Source organism: Mesoplodon mirus (assembly GCF_964341445.2).
Source record: "Mesoplodon mirus genome assembly, chromosome: 4".
Lineage (NCBI taxonomy): Eukaryota > Metazoa > Chordata > Mammalia > Artiodactyla > Ziphiidae > Mesoplodon > Mesoplodon mirus.
In genome coordinates this window covers 49,858,330-49,880,914 of record NC_138979.1, presented here as the reverse complement: position 1 = coordinate 49,880,914, position 22,585 = coordinate 49,858,330, and the positions used below count along the sequence as shown (strand labels likewise).

At 43.2% G+C, this 22,585-nt stretch overlaps 1 protein-coding gene across 2 annotated transcripts in view; it reads left to right on the top strand.

Annotated features, from left to right (window-relative positions):
* The window catches only part of MYO1E (myosin IE), a 206,799-nt gene that overhangs the window by 119,600 nt on the left and 64,614 nt on the right, over positions 1 to 22,585 (top strand). For both annotated transcript variants that reach the window (XM_082617102.1, XM_082617101.1), the window contains exons 5-10: positions 3,242 to 3,329; positions 7,074 to 7,163; positions 11,165 to 11,296; positions 14,210 to 14,344; positions 15,969 to 16,101; positions 21,552 to 21,748. In XM_082617102.1, the coding sequence (XP_082473228.1) occupies positions 3,242 to 3,329; positions 7,074 to 7,163; positions 11,165 to 11,296; positions 14,210 to 14,344; positions 15,969 to 16,101; positions 21,552 to 21,748 (775 nt within the window). The remainder of the gene's footprint in view (positions 1 to 3,241; positions 3,330 to 7,073; positions 7,164 to 11,164; positions 11,297 to 14,209; positions 14,345 to 15,968; positions 16,102 to 21,551; positions 21,749 to 22,585) is intronic.

The window sequence follows — 22,585 nt, the reverse complement described above, 5'->3', positions numbered from 1 at the left end:
GGGGATACGGGTTCGTGCCCCGGTCTGGGAGGATCCCATATGCCGCGGAGCGGCTGGGCCCGTGAGCCATGGCCGCTAAGCCTGTGTGTCCGGAGCCTGTGCTCCGCAACGGGAGAGGCCACAACAGTGAGAGGCCCGCGTACAGCAAAAAAAAAAAAAAAAAAAGAAAGGCCTTATAACCATAAACAAAGCAAATTGCTCTAATTGCTGTGAGATGCAAAGCAAATAATTTCACGTGTGCTGTATAATCTGTCTGATACCTTCACATTCTTTTAACATGGGTTTTAGTCCAGGGGAAGAAACAATTTTTTCCCTGAAAGGGCCAATGTAATTATGGTTATATATACTGTAAGCTTCAAGTAATTATGGAGCACTCCATTCTTGTACCATATTCTGAGCAAATTACCAGCCTCTGATCAATAAAATTTCTTTTTAAGCATCTGTAAATTGAATCCAAGAAATGAAAATTCCGATCAAAGTTCAGCCATAACTAATTATTTTAAATATTCGGAAAAATATCAGTGTTACTGAGAATGTAGATGTCCTATTAATGTACCTGGCATACTTACTTTAATATATGAAATGAGTTACTTTCCATTAATCTTCCTTTTTTTTCTTTCAACAAAAGACACAAAATATTTTATGTCTGATCACACTACTAACCAAAGACACAGTGGGGACATTACTGTACTTTCATTTAGTAATTGTAATAGGATTTATTGGTTTTTTTCCTTTTCTCTTTTACACACTCACAGCTTTCTCTAAGGAATTCTACATACGAAAGTTGTTTACTCATGACATAGTAGTAATCTAAAGAAATTAATTCTGTTGATTGTCATTGTGATGTGCGATCCCACTTTTCCTGGAAATGCTGGGAAAAAATTCTGTTTTTTTTCTGTTCCTTTTTTTTTCCCCCTTGGCCACACTGCACAGCATGTGGAACTTCCCCAACCAGGGATCGAACACATGCCCCCTGCCGTGGAAGCACGGAGTCTTAACCACTGGACTACCAGGGAAGTCCTATATTTTTTAAAAATATGAAATATATGGGTAACTGTCTCTCTCAAAACTTTAAACCTTAAGAGAAATCACATCAAAAGAAACAAGAATCGTCCAGATATCAGCCCCCCAACAAGTCAGAACTGTTTCTTTTTCCTTGTTCCATTTCTGTTCTTGTCCATACATTATTTTTACATAGTTGTAATCAAGTTATAGGTACAGTGTCTTCTGCTTATGTTGCCACTTAGCCTTAATTGCATTGTTTTTATATTGCCACATAGTTTTCTAACTATTTTAAATGTCTGTGTAATATTATATAGGCTGGTTGTACCATTGTACTCTTGGACTTTCCAGTATTCTTGAATGTTCATGTTATTTACAGCATTATAAAATGAAGTTTCATTGTTAACAAACCTATGCTTCAGATGAGTGAGAGTGCATGTTTTGACCTTGGATCTAGGGTATGTATCTTCTGATTACATGGACCATTTGAACAGATAACTTCCTCATGGAGCTGAAATATTTATTATACCTACTTGTGCCTGTGAGTAAGCATGGCTCTGTAGTCAGTGTGACATGTCATCCCAGGCTCATTGGCTTTCTACTTTCCGCCTTTCATACCTTATGAAATACCAGTTTGGTTTCTGTATTCATGTGACCTGGAAGTCAGGAGCTGAGTACTAGGATGCTGAATGAGTTGCACAGATGGAGTCAGACCTTTAGAAGTCCTCACAGAGGATGGTTCCCTCATTCTTCCCTATAATCTCTCTAATTAAGCATATAACATATTAGTTCAAAGAAATTCAACAGAGTTCTGAGTTTTGCTATGGTGGTGACTCTAATCCTCGTTTTGTTTTGTTTTGAAATAGCAAATTATTTCCAAATTTATTTCAGTTTCCTTTTGGGGATGGGGGCCACCTGGCTTGGTTGGACCCTAAGCAAGTGTTTGCTCTTTTCTTGAGTACTTAAGCAATTGGTAACAGTTCATTAGGTTGGGTGTTCACAGAATATTTGCTCTGTACCCCAAAATTCTTGATCACCGATAGCAAACAAAAATAGTGTCTTAGGAACTCACAGCAGCCTGAATTTTTCATGTTAAATTTCACCATTATTTTACATGATAATGGATTCCTTTCATCTAATTCTATCATGGAAATACAAGGCTACCAAGAGAGAGATGAGAAATCTGACTGACTTAAGCATGTTTTGAATTGAGGTCGTCATCACTTCAAGGGGATTTTGGGGGAAGAAACGGAGATTTTGGAGATCTGACTATACGGTGTTAACAAAAGGCTTTCCCCATGCAGTAAGGCCACCAAACGGAAGTAGTCTTTGTTATGCAGGATGTGATTAATATTACCTCATCATTTAATTTTAGAACTTCTAAAATAAAGTTGCTTGCATCAGTTCAAGGCACATGGTTTGAAACCTGAGAGTGCCTACTTTTTCTTTTTCTTTTTCTTTTTTTTTGTGTTTTTTTTTTGCGGTACGCGGGCCTCTCACTGTTGTGGCCTCTCCCGTCGCGGAGCGCAGGCTCAGCGGCCATGGCTCACGGGCCCAGCCGCTCCGCGGCATGTGGGATCTTCCCGGACCGGGGCATGAACCGGTCCCCTGCATCGGCAGGCGGACCTTCAACCACTGCGCCACCAGGGAAGCCCCCCCCCCACTTTTTTTAGTTACAGAAGAGATATGTGATTACTAAAAGTTTGGAAAATAATGAACTGAAAGAAGTCTCCCACGGTATCTTTTCCTTTACCAAAACCTCTGCTAATATTTTTCTTATGTGCTTTTTTTTCTTTACAGTTTTTCAACCCTGTTTACCCTGTTTTGAATCTGATCTATTTCACATAACACTACTTTGTGTGCTTTTCTCCCGCAATGTTTACAATCTTCCTGTCAGTTGTAATCTGTCTAGTCTGTCCTTCTGATGTTCCGTAATGTTCCTGTTCATGCTTCCTCCTATTATTGGGCATTTAGAATGCTGAATTGTCTGTCCGGTACACAGTGATGGTTATCAGAACCCTGGCCCACACAGCATGTTAATAGTGATCATACAAGTCATGGAGGTAACCTGATCCTGCTGTGATTTAACTTTCTCAACCAGTATTGTGCATTTTTTACTGAATTCCTTTCTGCCTGTTTCCTTTTGTTTTTGGTTTTGTTTTGAGGGGGTCTTTTCAGAGGAAAGGGAGCTGGTCATGAACCACTTCATAGGTGGGTATTTTTGTCTTTCTTTCCTTAGTGGTGAAAGTGGTGCTGGAAAGACAGTGGCTGCCAAATACATCATGAGCTACATCTCCAGGGTGTCTGGAGGAGGCCCCAAAGTCCAGGTGAGTTGATGCTATGGCCCATTTTGAGACTTTGCGCTCTGTGAAAGTAAGAGGCTCCATTTGCTGTTTAAAAAAGAATTTTTCTTCCACAGAGAAGACATTGGTATTATAACCAAGAAACTTGAAATATGCAGAGAAACAGCATGTTATGGGCTGGAGATGCCTAATATGTAATGAGTATTATATACAATCGATGAAAAGGTCACAAATCCAAAAGTAAAATAAACAAAGGGCATGAAAGCCATCTCATAGAAAAGGAGATATAAATGACTCTTAAAACATGAAAATATGCTCACCTCCATGAGAATAAGAGAAATGCATATTAAAATTACATTGAAAAACTATTTCTTAACTGTCAAAATGGCAAAAATTTTGTAGTATTTTAAACACTGCTGGTAAAAAAACATAGGGGCATAGTCTGTCTAACACATTACTGGTAGGAACATGAACTAGTACACTTCTGTGGAGGGCATTTCGGCGATATTTTTCAAATCTATAAGTATGCACCCTTTGACTCATCAATTCTGCTTGGGAGAATCTAACCTTTAGGTGTCCTGAAATGTATACAAAATGATATATGTGTAAAGATCTTTGATGTGACCTTTTTTGATGATGGAGAAGACTGGAGACAAATGCTCATCAGTTGGTGATATAATTTATGGGGAAATAATTTATGGTTCATAATAGACTACAATATTAGACAGCCATAAAAAAATGAAGCTTCAGGTACTGATGGGGACTGATCTTCAAGCTATAACATGAATTGCAAAAAGCAAAGTTCAGAACATTGCGTATAATGTGCTACCATGTGAGAAAAAGGAGAACACATATTTATAATATTTACATTTGTTTGCATATGTATAGCATAGCTCTAGAGGGATACATAAGAAATTGCTAATAGTGATTTCTCCAGGGGGGAGACTGGGGGAGGGGCATCTCTCCATGTAGAACCTCCCAAACCTTTTATTTTTTATGTTACTTTATTTTTTTGATAGGTAAGAGATGGATTTATTTAGAGAGATAACACATTCCATAGGCAGAATGCGGTCTGTCTTAGAAAGTGAGAGTGGCCACGAACCTTTCATTTTTTGAACGATGTGAATCAATCTCCAATTCAGAGAATTTACAAAGATTTTTAAATGGAGAAAGGAAAGGAAGGAGGAAGGATCAGAACATTATCAGGAAACATTAGGAAAGGGGGGAAACCCAGAGAACGAGGACACAGGAGAGGGAGAAAGAAAAGGGGGGGATTATAGTATGGGCAGAGAAGGGGCAGGTTCAAGAGGAAAGTATGAAGAAAGCAGTAGATGCAGCCTTTCCTGTCTTGAGTTTTACTCGTTGTGGTAGTGGAATCAGCATCAGCAGGACTGGTGAAGCCCCCCTCCCACACCCAGAGAGCAGTGGAGGATGGCTATGGGGGCTAAGGTCCACAGGGGGCTGCCCAAACTCACACTGCTCGTCACTGGCACAGACTGCTGGGAACTTTTTTTTTTTTTTTTTTTTTTAGAAATCATGATCCAAGGTAGATGTCACCCTAAAGATTAATTTTTTAGTTAGAATCATTTAATGTGATGTTATTGCCATACTCAGCTGTCGACTTTAAAAAGACACATCGAAATTCTGTTTATTATGGCTCTGTCTACTAAATCAATAGTGCTCCATCCTGTCCTGGGGGATCAGAAAGCTTAAGGCGGAGGCCAGTATTCCTTACACAGAGTAAAAGGGTCTTAGAGTAGCCTCCTCTACCAAATGAAAGGAAGATCTAGAGCAGCACCATCCAGTAGAAAGATGGTGCACGTCACATGCGTAATTTAAAATTGAATAGTTACAGTAAAAAAGAGTAAAAAGCATATGAAATTAACTTTTTAAATATATTTTATTTCACCCAATAGATCCCCATATTATTTCAGCATATAATTACTAATCAATTAATGAGCTATTTTACATTCCTTTGTGTCCTAAATCTTTGGCATCCAGTGTGTGTTCTACACTTACAGCACATCTCAGTTGGGACTGGCCACGTTGCATGAGCTCAGCAGCTTCCATGTTGGACAGTGGGTACAGCTCTAGGACTTAGGTTGATATGGTACAGTCCACTTGCTTTTCTCCATCTGTGTGATCATACCCTGTCCATAGAAGATGGACATGGAGCCAGGAATCCAGGATGCTCTTTTGTGTATGGGCTGCTCCTTGAATTCACTCTTTCTCTTTTCCCCCTATATGCTTACCACATGCCACAAAATTCTGCTGGACATCTTGATAGTTGATGGAGGGGTGGATGGATACATGCATAAAGATTCCCAGTTACAAAGTCAATCATGAAAGAGGGAAAGAGACAAGGGAGGGTCTTTCTTTTGTTCTGCCCCTACAAGAAGTTGAGTGTTGATAAATGGTGTAGGCATGCCTGGCCATCAGACAACACATATAAAAGATTAATGAAGACCCACAAAGTCAAAATTAATTTTACAAAGAAAAGCAAATTTTATATGAATCCATGAGTTTTTAAAGGAGAAGCATGCTTAGAAGTATCTTTCTAAGCTTTGAAACCGACGTCCTGGTGGGACCATCCATGATTTACTCTTCCTTCCATTGCTAACGACGTGTGCCTGGTTGATGGAATTCCAGTTCTCGGTCCTCTTCTGAATGTCCAGGCGGTGCCAGAGGAGCACTTTGGCTGTTACATAGTTAGTAGTTAGTGCCTTCATCTAGTCCTGTTTGCTGCAGGCGACGACCTAGTGGCCAGACTGCAGACGTTTCATGTTGATTTTTCTCTTCCTGTTTTCCTAGGAGGACAAGGATACAGAGAGCTCTTGGCTTGAAATTAGTCAGTAGCTAAAGAGCACAAGCCAGAGACTTGTTATTTCTGGAACATGTTTAACCATAGCATGTGAATAATTAGAAGTACAAGGAATGACTCACTTGTTCAAAATCCTCTCCAACATCAACTCCTATCTGTTGAGCTGTCTTTGCCCATGGGGTGTTTTGTACTTTTCAGTCTGACATCAAATTGGGGTGTATGAAAACCAAATTCTTCCCCTCCAATAGGCCAGGAATTGTTCCACACCATCCAGTGTCGACCCTTGTTGCTCAAGTGGGAAAGAACTGGCAAAACCCGCAGCACTGGGGAGCTGGTTAGAAATGCAGACTCTCGGGCCCCACCTCAGACCTACTGAATCAACATCTGCATTGTAATGAGATTCCCAGGTGATTCACACACATGAAAGTTCGGGAAGCACAAGACTGTGTCTGCAGCTTTGTTTGGGGAGGAGAAACTGTTTAATTTCCCTCAAGGTGCCTCTCACTTGCAGTGAAGAGAGGGAGTGCGGGATGCAGTAGGTGGGGAGAGAAGTTGAGTAGAACGGGAGTAGTGACAGTAAAGCCTCCAGTCAGAACCCAAGGAGATGCCCCGTCCTGCCATGATGCCCCATACACAGGGAGCACGGGATGAAGGTGCAGCATCCGATTTGGAAACCCAGTCCGGGAACGTTTGTAGATCCTGATTTACGGTGGCACCCTGGCTCCAGAGAATCCTGCATCAAGTCAAGGGAGCTGGAAGGCATGACCACACAAACAGGGTTAGGTCTGTCAAGAGGAAAGAGTAAATCCTCCAGAAATCCCAGGGACTTGGATTTGAGGCCTCTCACCTTCACCATATTCAGAAACCATGTCCTTGGGAAAGTCTGGCTTTACATCGTGGAGTAGGTGTTCGCATCTTCCTAATCTGTGGTCTTTTTGCTGTGACAGCACGTCAAGGACATCATCCTACAGTCCAACCCGCTGCTGGAGGCCTTCGGGAATGCCAAGACGGTCCGGAACAACAACTCCAGCCGATTTGTGAGTTTCTTTCCTATGATAGAGAATGTCACCTGATTGATGATGTTGACATTCCTGATTTAAGTCCTGTGTCCCTGAGGAAATAGGGGGTTTTCACACATCATCAGGAGGCCGCTTTTTCAATCTTTTCCTCGTTTTCTCTAGCGGCGAGCTGCCAGGCTTCAATTTGCCCTTTGACTCAAGTTATTTTTGAGCCTTGGGGATGTAAATAAGATAATTTTTGAAACCAGTTCTCAACTTGAGTTGCCTTCCTAAGGAAAATGGAAGTGTCAACTTTGGTCTTGGAGGAGTTTGCTTTGGGCCCTGGAGAAAAAGCCTTCTTTCCCTGACAAAGAACTGAGGAGACTAGATCCCAGGTCTTGTCGCCTTGGTTTGCTTCATAGAACTTGATCTGTGGACCCTGAAGGAAGCACTTTGATCCGGCACCCTGGAAAGAAACTTCCTCCTCTCTGTCAGCCAGAGGGAGCCGACTGCTTACCCCACCCCTCTTGGCTTTGTGTGTGCGTTTTTTGCATGTTCATGTGACATAATGACATGTAAAAGTGACTGGACTTAGTCTACAGATTCCTTCTAACTGGCCCACTTACCCAAGGGAATGAAGATATCAGGCAAATGCGTGAATGCCTATTGAGATGTTTTTCTGAGTGTCTCCTGAGGGGGTAAATTGGAAGGCTGGCAAGGATGAATATGAATATATGCCCCTTGACAAAAAGCCACATTTGCAAAGAAATGAATGTTTGCTCAGTAGCTTTGATTTATGTAGATTTTGTATCTTATCTCAACCATAGATTATGTCTGGCAGTAAAGCATTTAGGGAGCCATCTGTGAGGTGGATTCTGGACCATTTTAAAATAAATAAGTGAGAATTTTGGAGAAAAACGATTTCTTTTTTACCCTTCTGTGTTGGAAGGAAGCTTCCATTTCCAAGAGAATTCTTGCTCAGTTCTTATGCAGTAATTGTTAAGCTCCCTGGTGAGTTTTATCTGTCAGAATTATCCTCACTTTCCTCGCTGTTTAATATTATTCAGACTACTCATTTGTTCATCTCTCATTTTTCTGCTCAATGCCAGTTGTCCATCTCAGTCTGCCTTGTAAAGATGGACTTGACCAAATTTAACTCTCTAGCTACCCATCCCCCTTCTTTTGCCTTCCTTAGAGAGCAGGAAGATAACCATATCAATATTTTCCTTGATATTTCCAATATAAATTATTTTTTATCCTTGGACAAGGAGGCTACAGCAGTCAGTTTTTGTAAAGCAAAACAAAAATACCCAGCATTTATTATTTTTCTGATTACAGAATTTCGTACAACCTTGATGGAAAGATGGGAAAACTATACAGAAAGGCAGTTCTCTCTCTCTCTCTCTCACACACACACACACACACACACGTGCACACGTGCACACACGTAGTGGAGTCTGGTGGGGCATCAAAAGATGTTCTCGTTAATAATGAGAGAAATGTAAATTAAAACCATATATCATTTTCTGTCTCTCAGATCATGAAACATTAAGGAGAAAAGACGCTATTGGTTGAAGACTGACACCTCCCAGGAGAGCAATTTGACAATTCTTATCAAAGTTTAAAAGACTCATTGTCTTTGACCCAACAATACTTTTAGTGTATGATATCCACGTTCCCTGTTAATAATGATTTATTTTAAAAGATATCCATATTGTTAAATTTTTTTAAGAAGGTTACAAAACAATATCTGTAATATGGTCCTATTTATTTTAAAATGCACATTTATATAAAGCATAATTAAGGTGTCTGCAAATCCAAGTTTGAATATCCTATTACAGTGATTAGTAGGAGGAGGTAGAAGTGGCATCAGCGTGGGATTATGGGTAATTTCACTTAAAATGGATATGTTGTGTGAATCAAAAATTCATCTATTTCCACTTATAAATCTTTTCAAGTTTTAAGAACTACATTATGAAATATTTCAAATACTATTTTAAAATAATACAATGAACATTGGGGTACCCAGTATCTATCTTAAGAAATAAAACATTACCAAGAGTTGAGGTTTCTTTTCATTTACTAATGGAAATATCATATCCTTTCTTTATACAGTTTCCTCTTTCCCCCAGGCTGCTTTACAACAAAACTAAACTTTTTGCTCTCTCATAAGGGATTTTGCCTTTTATATTACCATTTTAAGTTGTGTATAAGCATTTCTGTTACATTAGAACAGTGATTCTCAAACTTGGCCACATATAAAAAACACCCAGGCTTTTTACAGCTACTCCCGTCTGGGTGCCAGTCCCTAGCGACTGACTTACTTGTCTGGGGTGGCATCAGGAAGCATTTCTTTTTCTTTCTTTCTTTTTTAAATTCAATTTAATATTTATTTATTTGGTTGCACTGGGTCTTAGTTGCGGCAGGCAGGCTCCTTAGTCGCGGCTTACTGGCTCCTTAGTTGTGGTACGTGGGCTCCTTAGTTGTAGCATGGGAACTCTTAGATGCAGCATGTGAACTCTTAGTTGTGGCATGCATGTGGGATCTAGCTCCCTGACCAAGGATCGGACCCGGGCCCCCTGCATTGGGAGTGCGGAGTCTTATCCACTGCGCCACCAGGGAAGTCCCCCTAAGGCAGCATTTCTTAAAGGCTCCGCAGGTCTTTCTAACATGTAGCCAAGGTTGTGAACCATTTCCAGAAGGACTTGAGAGTTTGCCGTTTGCCACATCTGCCCTTCCTGGATTTGATGTCCTGTTTTGTTTCATTTCCATCCTCAGGTTGACGGGGAATGGCGGTGGGGTGGTAGGGTTGTACACAAATGGACACTGAATTATCCTCTTCAGAATGTGGCTGAAGGGAAAGATGGCGAAGGATGGCCACGGTAGGAAGCAGAGGGGTCTTGTTCAGCAGACTTTTCTCATGAACCACCGTAATTCGGGATAGCTGCGGTTTGTGGTGCTTCTGGATGTTTATTTTTGGGTTTATTTTTGGGAGAGGAAGGAGTCAGCAGATTAAAACAAATAGACAGTTAGATGGTGGCTTTCCTTTGTAGCCTTTTTGATACCTGGAATTGGCGAATACCTTAGCAGGAACACAGCAGGTGCTAGGTGCTGTCGGCAGCAGGAAAAACACGCAGCAGGCTTTCCTTCTCCTTAGTGAGTTTATGGTTCTAGTTGGAGACTTGCTGCTTGGCAGGCTTCAGCCCTGAGATGGGGGGATTTCAACAGCATACACATTTTACAAATATTAAATGTGAATGCAGTTAGGCTGGGCATGCTCTCCAGTCTGACCCTAGGCCACACCACTCCCTAAAACCCACATTTTCATCTTTTTCTTCATTTATATTTGCCCTCCTGGACCTTCCTGAGGACTGGAGAGAAACTAGATTGTAGTGGGGGGAAAAAAAATCATTTACTTAACAATCTGGACACCTTTTTCAGCTACCCTCCAGGGTTTTATTCTCCTTTGTTCCCTATTAGCAGTAATTTAAAAGGAAGTATTAACAACAGTAGCAAAAATCCCCACACCCATAAGTAGCTGGAAAGGACTTATAACCAAGTGTTTTTATTTTACATAAGCATATTAGATGCTTCAGAGGTAAAAAGGGATTGCTTTTGTTCAAAGCCATTAAAGTAAGTCTGCCCAAGGGAAAATTTGCTTCCTCTGAAAGAGGCAGATAGAGTTCACTCTTGTTAGATCAAGGGGACCATGTGATTTTCTGTCCTATTCTTTACAGCTTCCGGTTTAGCAGGCAAGCACCTACTGGGGGAAAATGGGAAGGAATATAGTGAGCATATCCTTATTTAGTCAGGTTGGAATGATAGATTCTCTCTCTCAATACAGAATTGTGTGATTGGACAAAGGCATGGGTTATTGTCTGATAGGAAATGGTGAGGAAGTCTAGACCAGAACTGGGAATAATTCAGAACATATCTTTCATTAATGAATTTCCTTGAATTATATGCTATATCCAAGGCCTGTTTGGAACATCATGTTTTTGTTCACCAACCATTGAAGGAAATCCCTAATTTTCTTGCAGGGAAAATACTTTGAAATCCAGTTCAGTCCTGGTGGGGAACCAGATGGTGGAAAGATCTCCAACTTCCTTCTGGAAAAATCTAGGGTGGTGATGAGGAACCCCGGAGAGCGGAATTTTCACATATTTTACCAGGTTTTCCTTTATATTATTTCTTTCCTACTTCCTTATTCCTTCTCCACATTTAAAATTTTCTTCTCTCAGTCCTCAGGTTTAGACAGTCTAGTCTGGCAAGCCCAGGAGTCTTTATTGCTGTAGGATGTGTAAGTCAGTGTGCAAAAGAATTGTGAGAATGCCCTTACCTGCAAGAACAATGAGTTCTAGTTGGGATGAGAAGACAAAAATTTCCCTAGAGTAAAATAATCAAGAAAGTGTTGACACACTTCAGAACAAAAGTAGGAATGTTTTATTCTTTGCCAAATAGGAATTCGCAAGGGAAGACTTGGCTGGGATGGTAAGGACAGCCATTAAGGAAGCCCAGGATAGCATGGAGGGGAGATTGACTCAGGCAAGTCAGGTGGCCTGAACAAAGCAGGAGTGGGAGGGAGAGGGGGGAGGGGGGAGGAGTAGGCTAATGTATGAGTCAGGCCCCAGCTGGTCTGCAAGGGCAGAGGTCTCCAAAAGGTGAACTGTTGGACAAAAGACTTGAAATAGACTTGGGAATCTTTCATGCCAGGTCAAAATGTTTTGGCTTAGACTCTCAGAAGCCATGGAGAATTTGGTGCTAGAGCAGTATGCCGGCTGCTTTGAACGTGTGTTCCAGGCTTCAGCAGTCATTTGCTTTGACTATTTTTAAAATGTTTTTAAGTATTAAAAGAATTTAATGATACCATACACAATTTTTTAATGTATGGATTTATGTATTAGTACTTCATATATTGGGGATCCACATTAGATTTTCTTTGAAGAGTTGGCATGCAGTGGTTTTGGGGATTTTTAAATGTATTTTTTGTTATAGTTTGAAGATCATTGGATGTGAAGGCAGGTAAGCTGTATTGGTAGCTCACATTCAGTCTTTTCAATTACACAGACATGTTAGGTGATGGCAAATAATTCTTCTGGTTGGCATCTGTTGGCTGAAAGCATACATAAATGACCAAAAGCTTCTGTTAATTCAGGAATGCTTTTAATTATATCAGTCCAAGCAAAATGTATAGATGTTTGAAAAGTAATTTCATGCGTCACACACATAGTGTATTATTTATTGAGCACCAGACAGAAGTTCATAATTATTTCCCAGACACCTTTTAATAAATGCCAGCCCCGGACTTCCCTGGTGGCACAGTGGTTGAGAGTCCACCTGCCGATGCAGGGGACACGGGTTCATGCCCCGGTCCAGGAAGATCCCACATGCCGCGGAGCGGCTGGGCCCGTGAGCCATGGCCACTGAGCCTGCGCGTCCGGAGCCTGTGCTCCGCAACGGGAGAGGCCACAACAGTGAGAGGCCCGCATACCACACACACACAAAAAAAGCCAGCCCCATGCCCCTCCAGATTCCTCTTCCTACAGGTTGGAAATCCCCAGATTAGAGACTGGGGAAGTGATGAGATCAGGGGAAGACAGAGTTCCAGATTCTGACATAGAAGTAATAGTCGAAGCTGTGAAATAGGGGAGACTCCTGTGGGAGTGAGTGTGGAGAGAAAAACCATGCCCATATAGGACTTGGGGACCTGGGGACCACCTATAGAATGAGGAGGCATTGAGGAACCAGGGAAGTAGTCAGAGGATGAAAGCCAAGATCCTGCAGTGTCAGCAAAGCCAGAGGGAGCTCGGTGGAGGGGAGTGTGGGCCAGGATCCCATGTTCAGAGCTTTGGGGGGAAGGATGGGGCAAGGGCCTTGTGATCAAGAAAGGCCTGGTGACCTCAGCCACTGGAAGGTAGCCATGAGGGTTATTTCTTCAGAATGGCGATGGCGAGAAAGAAGCCAGATGAGGAAGTAGGTTCTGTAGCTTGAAGGATCTCACAGAGGCAAGGAAAAGCTTCTAGAGAAGGCAAAGAGCAGCATGTGTTTGTAGATGGGAGAGAATTAAAGAAAGGAGTGTTTGAAGATTCAGGGAGCTACATACTGTGGGGAGAAGACTGAGAAGGAGGTGGGGGAAGTTCTTCCTTAGACACCCCGCCCACCCCACCCCACCCCCCAAAAAAGAAAAAAAACAGAAAGCCAGAAGGAAGAAAGGAAGAGAGAGTGGTGCAAAAAGATTTTGAGGAGATAGGGGAAAAAACTCAGGGAACCTGATGTCGTCAAATGACCTAGAGCTTCTCAGTCATGGAGATGAGGTTCCCTATTTTAAGGGTGTGGAGCCGGGGTGACAGGAGGAACTTGACCAGGATGGAGGAGTGTGGATGGGGCTAACTCCTTCCGGCTGGGAGCCAGCAGTGGCTGGCACTGGCTTGCATGGGCTGTTTGCATCTCTCCCTTCAGGGACATTTCTTGGTAGTTTGAAATCAGTCATGGTAGGAGGATTCACACCATGAAAGTCAGCAAACTACAACTCTAGTCCCCACCCCCAGCTCAAGAATGGATAGTTGAACATTTTCCAGCACACCTAAAAGGGTCTTGCTCACAGCTAAGGCAAATACCAGAGATAGAACAGAAAGCCAAGGGACAGGACACCAGCAAGGGGGACCTGAGGCTGTTCTTGACTATGCACCCTTCAGTGAGAAGCAGGGAGGGTCCAGCTGCACTTTAAAAAGCCATGTGCAAGCTAAGCAGGAACAAAGTAATTGTCATCTGGCTTGCTGTCTACTTTTCCAAGGGATCTCACCAGTGTGACCATGCAGTTCCCTGTATCGGACAAGGGAAAATTCTCAGCTCTTGCAGGTCTAAGCAGAGTTAAGAATTAGAATTTGCAAAGATGATTTGGGGCTACTACACAGAGAGCACATATGCTGAAGCCCCTCCATATTTTTGCGACTGGACCACCCATCCATTTGGGAAGCAGGGATAGGAAGTCTCATCGCCTGGGCTCCGGGGCTGGAAGGAACCGTGTGGTACCTTCGATTGCTTTCTGGGCCTCTCCACGCACACGCCACTTTCTCTTGCTCCAGCTCATCGAGGGCGCCTCTGCAGAGCAGAAGCACAGCCTGGGCATCACCACCATGGATTATTATTACTACCTGAGCCTCTCGGGGTCCTTCACGGTGGATGGCATTGACGACAGGAAGGAGTTTCAGGAAACTCTGGTAAGTGCTGGCGCGGGGCAGCTCTTCAGACCGGGCGTTGCCTGTGGCAGAAAGGGCAGGGGAGGTTAGCAAAGCAAAGAACAGCCCGATATTCCCACCTCATGCTGCTGGAAGCACTCCATTTTCTGAAACACACTTGTAAACACCCTTAAATAGCCATGTGTCCAGTTGCTGGAGGACCACTTAATGATCTTAAATGGGTGTAAAAAAAAAATAAAATTCATCATTACCCGCTGCAGGTGCTCTGATTAACAGATAAAAACGATCGTGGGGGGCTTCCATGGTGGCGCAGTGGTTGAGAGTCTGCTTGCCGATGCAGGGGACACGGGTTCGTGCCCCGGTCTGGGAGGATCCCACATGCCGCAGAGCGGCTGGGCCCGTGAGCCATGGCCACTGAGCCTGTGCGTCCGGAGCCTGTGCTCCATAACGGGAGAGGCCACAACAGTGAGAGGCCCGCATACCGTAAAACAAAAAACAAAAAACAAAAAAAAAACGATCGTGGGTAATGCATTTACCATACCTGTTTGCCAACAGCTTATACAGTTGTTGAGCTGTTTCCTTTCAAAAAGCAAAGCAAAAACTGCTCTTAGGATCTTAATCAGGTTTAGAAATCTTAGAACGCCTTCAGTCTCTCTCCGCCCGCTCTCTCTTCCCCTCTGTGTTTATAGGTCAGAAGGAGAGCCTCTACCCCATTCTCTTCACGATTTATGTATTTTATGGTACAAGGTATGAATCCAGGTAGATGATTGAGGGTTCACGTCCTTGGGGAAACGACTTACTAAGTCAGTCTAGAACTTTCTGAAGGTGGGCTGTTCACCCATTTAGCCTCAAAGAACTGCATCACCACTGCCCTTTGAGTCGGGTACCAGCCTGCCTCCTCCCTCAGCCCAGATCCAGAACCAAGTGGGAGAACGGGCAGTTGGAGGTACAGTTGAGGGGAAGCTGACCTTTGTGCTTGTGTGTCCCGGGTGCCAGGGAAGAAGATGGCATCAAGGGGCCGCATGGTCTCAGAGGAACTGGGAGAAAAAATGCAGATAGGCCTGCATTGGTCCTAGAGTACAGTTCTCTTAGGATATTGGTATCTAAGACTCAGGCATCTCAGCTCCTTTTATTGAGTTTAATGGACCTTAGAAACAAGGCTTTTCTAATGATGCTTTTATTTGATTTTCCTGGAGATTTTTTAATCACCATCCTTTTGCAAGTACAATTTATTCTCAGCCCTGCCAGTGAAGAGGAAGATCTATGAGTATTGAGAGTGGCTGGAAAAGGGGCACTGGTGCCCTTAGAGGGAGAGGAGTGGCAACAAGGAGAAAACTAAGGGACGAAAACGGACTTGTTGACCATGCAGCTGCCGCTCCATCTGGGTGTGTTCCCCCCAGAGCTCTCTTGCCCTTATTCCTGGAGGATTACACGTTCTCTATGTAAAGACGGAACTGCCTCTCCAGCACCATGTTGAGACTTGAATGTGTGAGAGGACATTGGTCAGTGAAAATGTCTTACAGGGACTTCCTGCTGCCATCGCAGACTAAGCCGAGTGTGACTGCACACGCAGTTTGGCGTCTTTCTGATGTGCTTCTATAGCTGGGGACCGACTTGTCTGGATCGCTTCTCTCTTCTTTTCCAGCACGCGATGAACGTGATTGGGATCTTCGCGGAGGAGCAGGCGCTGGTGCTGCAGATAGTGGCGGGAGTTCTCCACCTGGGAAACATCAGCTTCAAGGAAGTTGGCAACTACGCGGCCGTGGAGAGTGAAGAGTGTGAGTGGTGTGGGCACCCGGTTGCCAGATGAGAGGACACAGTTGTTTAGTTCCGATCAGAAGTAGCACACCACTTTCCTTTGCTTTGGGTTTTTTGGTAAGAGAGGCTGAGAACACTTAGGTGTCCTGCTGTGGCAGAGCTTAACGGCCTCATGGGAGTCTGTGCCTCTTCTGTACACTCACACTATGGACCATTAATGAGATTGTTTCAGTTTATCATTAACTTTGGGGAAATCTGGCAGAATTTCACATACAGGTTTAAAAATAGTGATACTTTAATGAAGATGAGTAAGATTTGTCTCCTACTAAAAATCTTTTCTGTAACTGATCTTTAGGGTTGATATTCACCTAAAGGTTCTAAAGAGCATCATAGGCTATATATAAATAAGGAAAGCTCATGTTTATAAGTTGCCCCATGGGTTGGATTAGACCGGGCTTCTGAAAACAGGAAAAAAAAATGGACCCTGACTGTTGTGTTGATATTGCTGGTGACGGCCTTTAATGTCCTCTCTGTAGCAGTCAGAGCCTGAAGACCTGAATGATCACTTTTACTCTTTGAGACGAAATCAGGTGCAAAAGAGGCACGTCACTAGTTCTATGTGCTCCACTGTGCCACAGCTGCCGTGGCATGTGACTTTAGCCTCTTAGGCATCAGTTGGCTTTCCAGGCTGCTCTCAGAACCCACACATCCTTTAACCACCCAGGGAGGGAGACGTTTCTTCCTTTCTCAGCATTCTTCAAAGATGGTAAATTTAGATGCCTAGTAATAAATAGTATCCTACTCATTGCTGACAGTGCAGTAAGGCTCTTTCCATTCCAAATAAGGTTCTTTTTTATATTTTTGTTTTCTTTGGTGATAAAAGAGTAAAGTTCTGCCAACTTTTGATGTCTGTCTGATAAAGAGAAACGTGAATTATGTTTACCAGGGAAGGGAGTGAGGTGGAAAACAATAAATACTCAGGGTGTCCATAGGGTCTAGAAACACAACCTAATAATAATAATAACTGTGTTTCTAGACTTCATGTACTTTATCCTTCCCATTTAACAGATGCATGTATGTGTCCAGGAGGGTGATGAACACTTGCCTTTCAACATTGATCTCTCCAGTTTCTTGGTAGTTTTCTGTGGACGTAGACTGGAATTCTCTTGCCTTCTTGGATAGTACAATCCTTTACTGCCTCTGTAGGCTGGAGGAAAATGTCATGACTCTGACACAGCAAGCATTTCCCTGGGTGCTTGAGCCAAGAAGTGGTTCGTTGCACATTAGTGTCCAGAGGAAGTAGCCTCCTCAGCCAACTGGGTAAAGCCCAGGATTGGCAACTGCCTATGAAATCTCCTGATTGTAAGTGGTGCAGGGATGGAGATCAGAAAAGACTATGCTTGAAGCCAAAGAGGTCTAACAAAGAAAAGTGTCCTCCTCCCAATCATTCTGTTTTCTTTCAGTTGGTAATACCTTAACATGGTTCAGGGGGGTACACGATCAGAGTTATCACATCTACCCCTTTGCTAGTCGAGTTATATCCCTCCCCCGAGAGAAACACTGTTTCCAATCTCTTGTATTCCTTTCAAGGGAATATTGTGTTCCTGAGAAACTACTCATATCTCTTCTTTTTTTCCCACTCTTGTATGTTAATGGGAGCAAATAACATGTTCTACAGTTGCTTTTTCACTTCAAATTACATCTTGGAGCTTATTCTGTATCAGTTCATTAAGAAGCGTCATCCTTCTTATAGCTGCATTAGCATTCCGTTGCCGGGCTATACTGTAATTTATTGAACCAATCATCTGTTGATTGACATAAACAACACATCTTTTGCTCTTCTAATTACTTAAAATGAATAACCTGGTTTGTGTCATCTTTCTCATATTCGAGTTTATATATGGAATAGATTTATAGAGGGAAGGGCCTATGTTTTTATAAAGGAAGAAAGCAGACTTTCCTTAGCTATTGTATTGTAGAAAAAATTGCTAAGACTCCCATCACAGCTGGCCTACTGAAGCAAGATATTAAATACAAATTAACCTAAGAACTTTGTTGAAAGAAATAAAAATACTACTTAAATAACCACGGGAATAAATTGACAGTGCTATAAATAAATTGACCCGTTACTAACAGGTTAGAAAGCACAGAATCTCAACACCCAAGACTGATACACCACATTTACCTTGCCGTTTCTTTTTCTTTTTTCCTGCGGTGCGCGGGCGGGCCCAGCCGCTCCGCGGCGTGTAGGATCTTCCCGGACGGGGGCACGAACCCGTGTCCCCTGCATCGGCAGGTGGACTCTCAACCACTGCGCCACCAGGGAAGCCCCTTGCCGTTTCTTTTAAATTTGTAACAGGGACTTTTACTTTGCTACATCTTTTCGGTTTCTCTATCTTCCCTATACGTCCCTATACTTAAATGGAAAAATTAAATCCAACCTTGCTTTACACTTGAGTGCAGTAATAGAAATCTATCCTCATTATCAAAATGTGCTAAAACATTACTTTCTAGCAGGTTCTTTTATGTTCTGCTTAACTCTTTAACTGTACGAGAGTTACATAAGCATTTTTTTTTTTTTTTTTTGCGGTACGCGGGCCTCTCACTGTTGTGGCCTCTCCCGCCGTGGAGCACAGGCTCCGGACGCGCAGGCTCAGCGGCCATGGCTCATGGGCCCAGCTGCTCCACGGCATGTGGGATCCTCCCAGACCGGGGCATGAACCCGTGTCCCATGCATCGGCAGGCGGACTCTCAATCACTGCGCCACCAGGGAAGCCCCATCAGCATTTTTTAATTAATCAGTGCCTTCTCCTTGCCCTCCTCCTCCTGTCCCCACTCCCCAGCCTCCAACCTTCCATACTGCTGCTCCTATCCAGCCACCCTTGCACACACCCTCGTGGAAACTCACAGCTGGAAGGAAGTCAATATGATTAGCCCTATAATTTCAGCACCAGGGCAGTCACTGAAGATGACAAGAGGCCATAAAAGCTAGTACCTGAAAAACATGGCATGGATTTTTTGGAAAGCAATTACTAGATTTTCTCTCTAGACTTCTTAGCTGTTTCCCTAAGCCTGTGGCTCTGATTCTTGGCCAAACTCCATGCCTTGTTTTTCAAGTGCCTGTGATCCTTCACTTGTGCCATCTTCTTTTCTACAGAAGAGGTACGAGGCATGGAAGGAATATCATGTTTCCTTGTTAGTCCTGTCTGTTTTGTCTCAAGGACCCAAGAACTTAGTCCGTATTGCTTTATTTCTTTAGCTGTGGTCATAAAGGTAATAGCATAAACTTTTCTACCAACCATTTTAACCATGTCCCTACTTTAGCATGGTTGGGGGCTTGGGAGAAGCCCATATTTAATCTACATGCTATCTGCCTGGTGAGCGTGATAATAACCAACATTATAGTTTCCCCTTAATGAAGGCCTCCCCGATGTCAGACACTTTGGTAAATGTCTCTTGAGTCTCGCTGCAGAGCTGCATGTGTCCAGTGTGATTTATGGGCGTCTTCTGTCCTCGTTCTGTGCAAGGTGATTTTCTTTTGGCAGGGGACACATGCAGATTCCTTAACATCTGTGTCAACGGTAAAACTAAACTGAAAAAAATGGCCATTGGCAAATGAGTGCATTTCATTTTGTTCACATGCCCTTTGAAAAAGGAAGCCCTCTACTTGTCCTAGTGTTTCTGTGGAACAGTCCTATAGTTAATAAATACCTTGTTCTGGCATTACACTTTTTCAAAATGCATTCACTGACTTAATCTCATTGGGAGGTATATACTGAGAAATGTCAGCCTGTTACATTCCAACACCATCTGTGAAATTCAAACATTATCCTTTATTGGGAGCCTTATGATCTTTGAGCATTATCATAAGGTCTTTAATAAATAAAATCCCTTTATCAGAGAATTTTGGCAAAGCTTTATGCAGAAAAAGAAAACTCATATCCAAGTTCAAATTTTTGATTTGTGTCCATGAACATCTTCCATTCATACTGGAAAAAAAATCTGAGCATTCTTTCACGTGCAGGAATGTCATTCTTGTCATTTATTCACATTAGAGTATTTTGACCAAAAGTCAAGAAAATCTGTTTATATCACTAGCCCCCCTCTTGGTGAGTTTCTTGACCTGATACAATTTGCTGACCCATGAGAACCTCACCTTTTCAATCCAAACTGACCACAAACTATGCCCACTACATGTCCTTAGGACTGGATGGATGTTCTGTGATATGAATACCACCAATCCCCTCCATCACTTTGTACACCACCCCAGGGAAATCAGATAACACCCCTCTCTAGAAGTCATCCAGGCCTCCTTTGACTCCAACCCAAATATCCCCTACCATTCAGGCCCTCCACCATTGGAATTCATCCTAATCTTTTTTTTTTTTTTTTTTTTGCGGTACGCGGGCCTCTCACTGTCGTGGCCTGTCCCGTTGCGGAGCACAGGCTCCGGACGCGCAGGCTCAGCGGCCATGGCTCACAGGCCCAGCCTCTCCGCGGCATGTGGGATCTTCCCGGACGGGGGCACGAACCCGTGTCCCCTGCATCGGCAGGCGGACTCTCAACCACTGCGCCACCAGGGAAGCCACATCCTAATCTTTTAATCACCTACCTTGACTTTCATCTCCAGCTAGTACTACACACCTCAGCTGTGTCTCCCACATTCTTGCCTCCTTGCCTTTGCACATTCCACTCCCCTCTCTCCCTCTTCTTTCTTCCTCTGCATCTGTACAAGTCCTGTTCATCCTTTGAGCCACCACCCCCCAAGTCCCACATCTTCCTTGACCACCCGGCAAACAGTAATATCTTCCTGTTCTAAATTCCTCCAGGACTTTATTGTCTGTCTGTGCCACATACTCAGCTTTCTGTAGGCTTCTTTATTTGGTAAACAACCTTTGCCTCATCTAGATTGTCTTTAAGATTTCTTAAATATTTTATATCCTGCCCTCTCTCTTTAGTAACCCTACACATGGTAAGCACTCAATAACCATGTGATTTGTTATCTTTCTGAGCTTGATGGTGTCAGGTGCTTCAAGCTGTTTGGGAATGATGATGCTATGAAAACACTGCACCAAAAAGGAAGAAAAACAATATATGGAGCCAAGGAAATGTTTCTTGATTTAGTTCCTTCCGGGCTGTCTTGCTGCAAGCTTGGCAAGATGTCCATTTTAGGCATTTGGCTGTGATCTCAGAAGGGGGGATTGGTTTGCCACCCTTCTTGGATCCTGATTTGTATTATTGGAAGTCTCAGTCATCATAGGAATTGACTCATGTAATAGAACAATTGGGAAAAACAAAGTGGATGGATGTGTGTGGGAATGCTGATAAGCAGTCTTCATTAAGTGAAAGTTCTTGGGGGCCAATGACGATGTCTTCTGTGTGTGCACATACACTCAAGTGTCTCCATGTATTTGTGAGATGAATTGTTAAAATTCTGAAAGACAGTCATGTTTTATTTTGTTTTGTATAGTTTTGGCTTTTCCTGCCTATCTCCTGGGGATCAACCAGGACCGGTTGAAAGAAAAGCTAACGAGCCGGCAGATGGACAGCAAGTGGGGAGGCAAGTCGGAGTCAATCCACGTGACCCTCAATGTGGAGCAGGCGTGTTACACCAGGGATGCGCTCGCCAAGGCCCTGCACTCCAGGGTCTTTGATTTCTTGGTAGATGTAAGTAAACACAGGTTGGCATTGTTGATGCTTCGTATTTTAGCATCATGTAAAGAGTGAAACTTCTCAGAGCTTTGTTTTCATGTTTTGTCTCATTCCTTATAACCGTTACTTTACTCCTCCACTTTTTATCCTCACACTGGGATCATTTTTTACTTTTCCACTTTTACTTCTAGCATTGTCCAGCAAGACTCTAATATGGTAACAGCTTCTTATGGACAAAATATTTAGTAAAGCCAGGACCACAGGCCAGAAAAAGAGGAGACCCATGGTCATGAATCCTTGAGCCTAAAGGTTTAGAATGTTGTACTTGTCATCTACTGCTATGTTACAAATTAACCCCAAACTTAGTGGCTTAAAACAGTAAGCATGTATTCTTTCATAGTTTCTGTGGGTCAGGTATTTGGAAGTGACTTAGTTTGGTGGTTCTGATTCAAGGATGAGAGTGCAGTCAAGATGCTGATTAGAACTACAAGGCTTGGACTTCCCTGGTGGCGCAGTGGTTAAGAATCCACCTGCCAATGCAGGGGACACAGGTTTGATTCCTGGTCCGGGAAGATCCCACATGCCACGGAGCAACTAAGCCCATGTGCCACAACTACTGAGCCTGCGCTCTAGAGCCCGCGAGCCACAACTACTGAAGCCCACTTGCCTAGAGCCCATGCTCTAGAGAAGAGAAGCCACCACAATGAGAAGCCCACACACCGCAATGAAGAGTAGTTTCTGCTCGCCGCAACTAGAGAAAGCCCACGCACAGCAACGAAGACCCAATGCAGCCAAAAAAAGAAAGAACTACAAGGCTTGACTAAGGTTGGAGAGCCTGGTTCCAAGATGGTG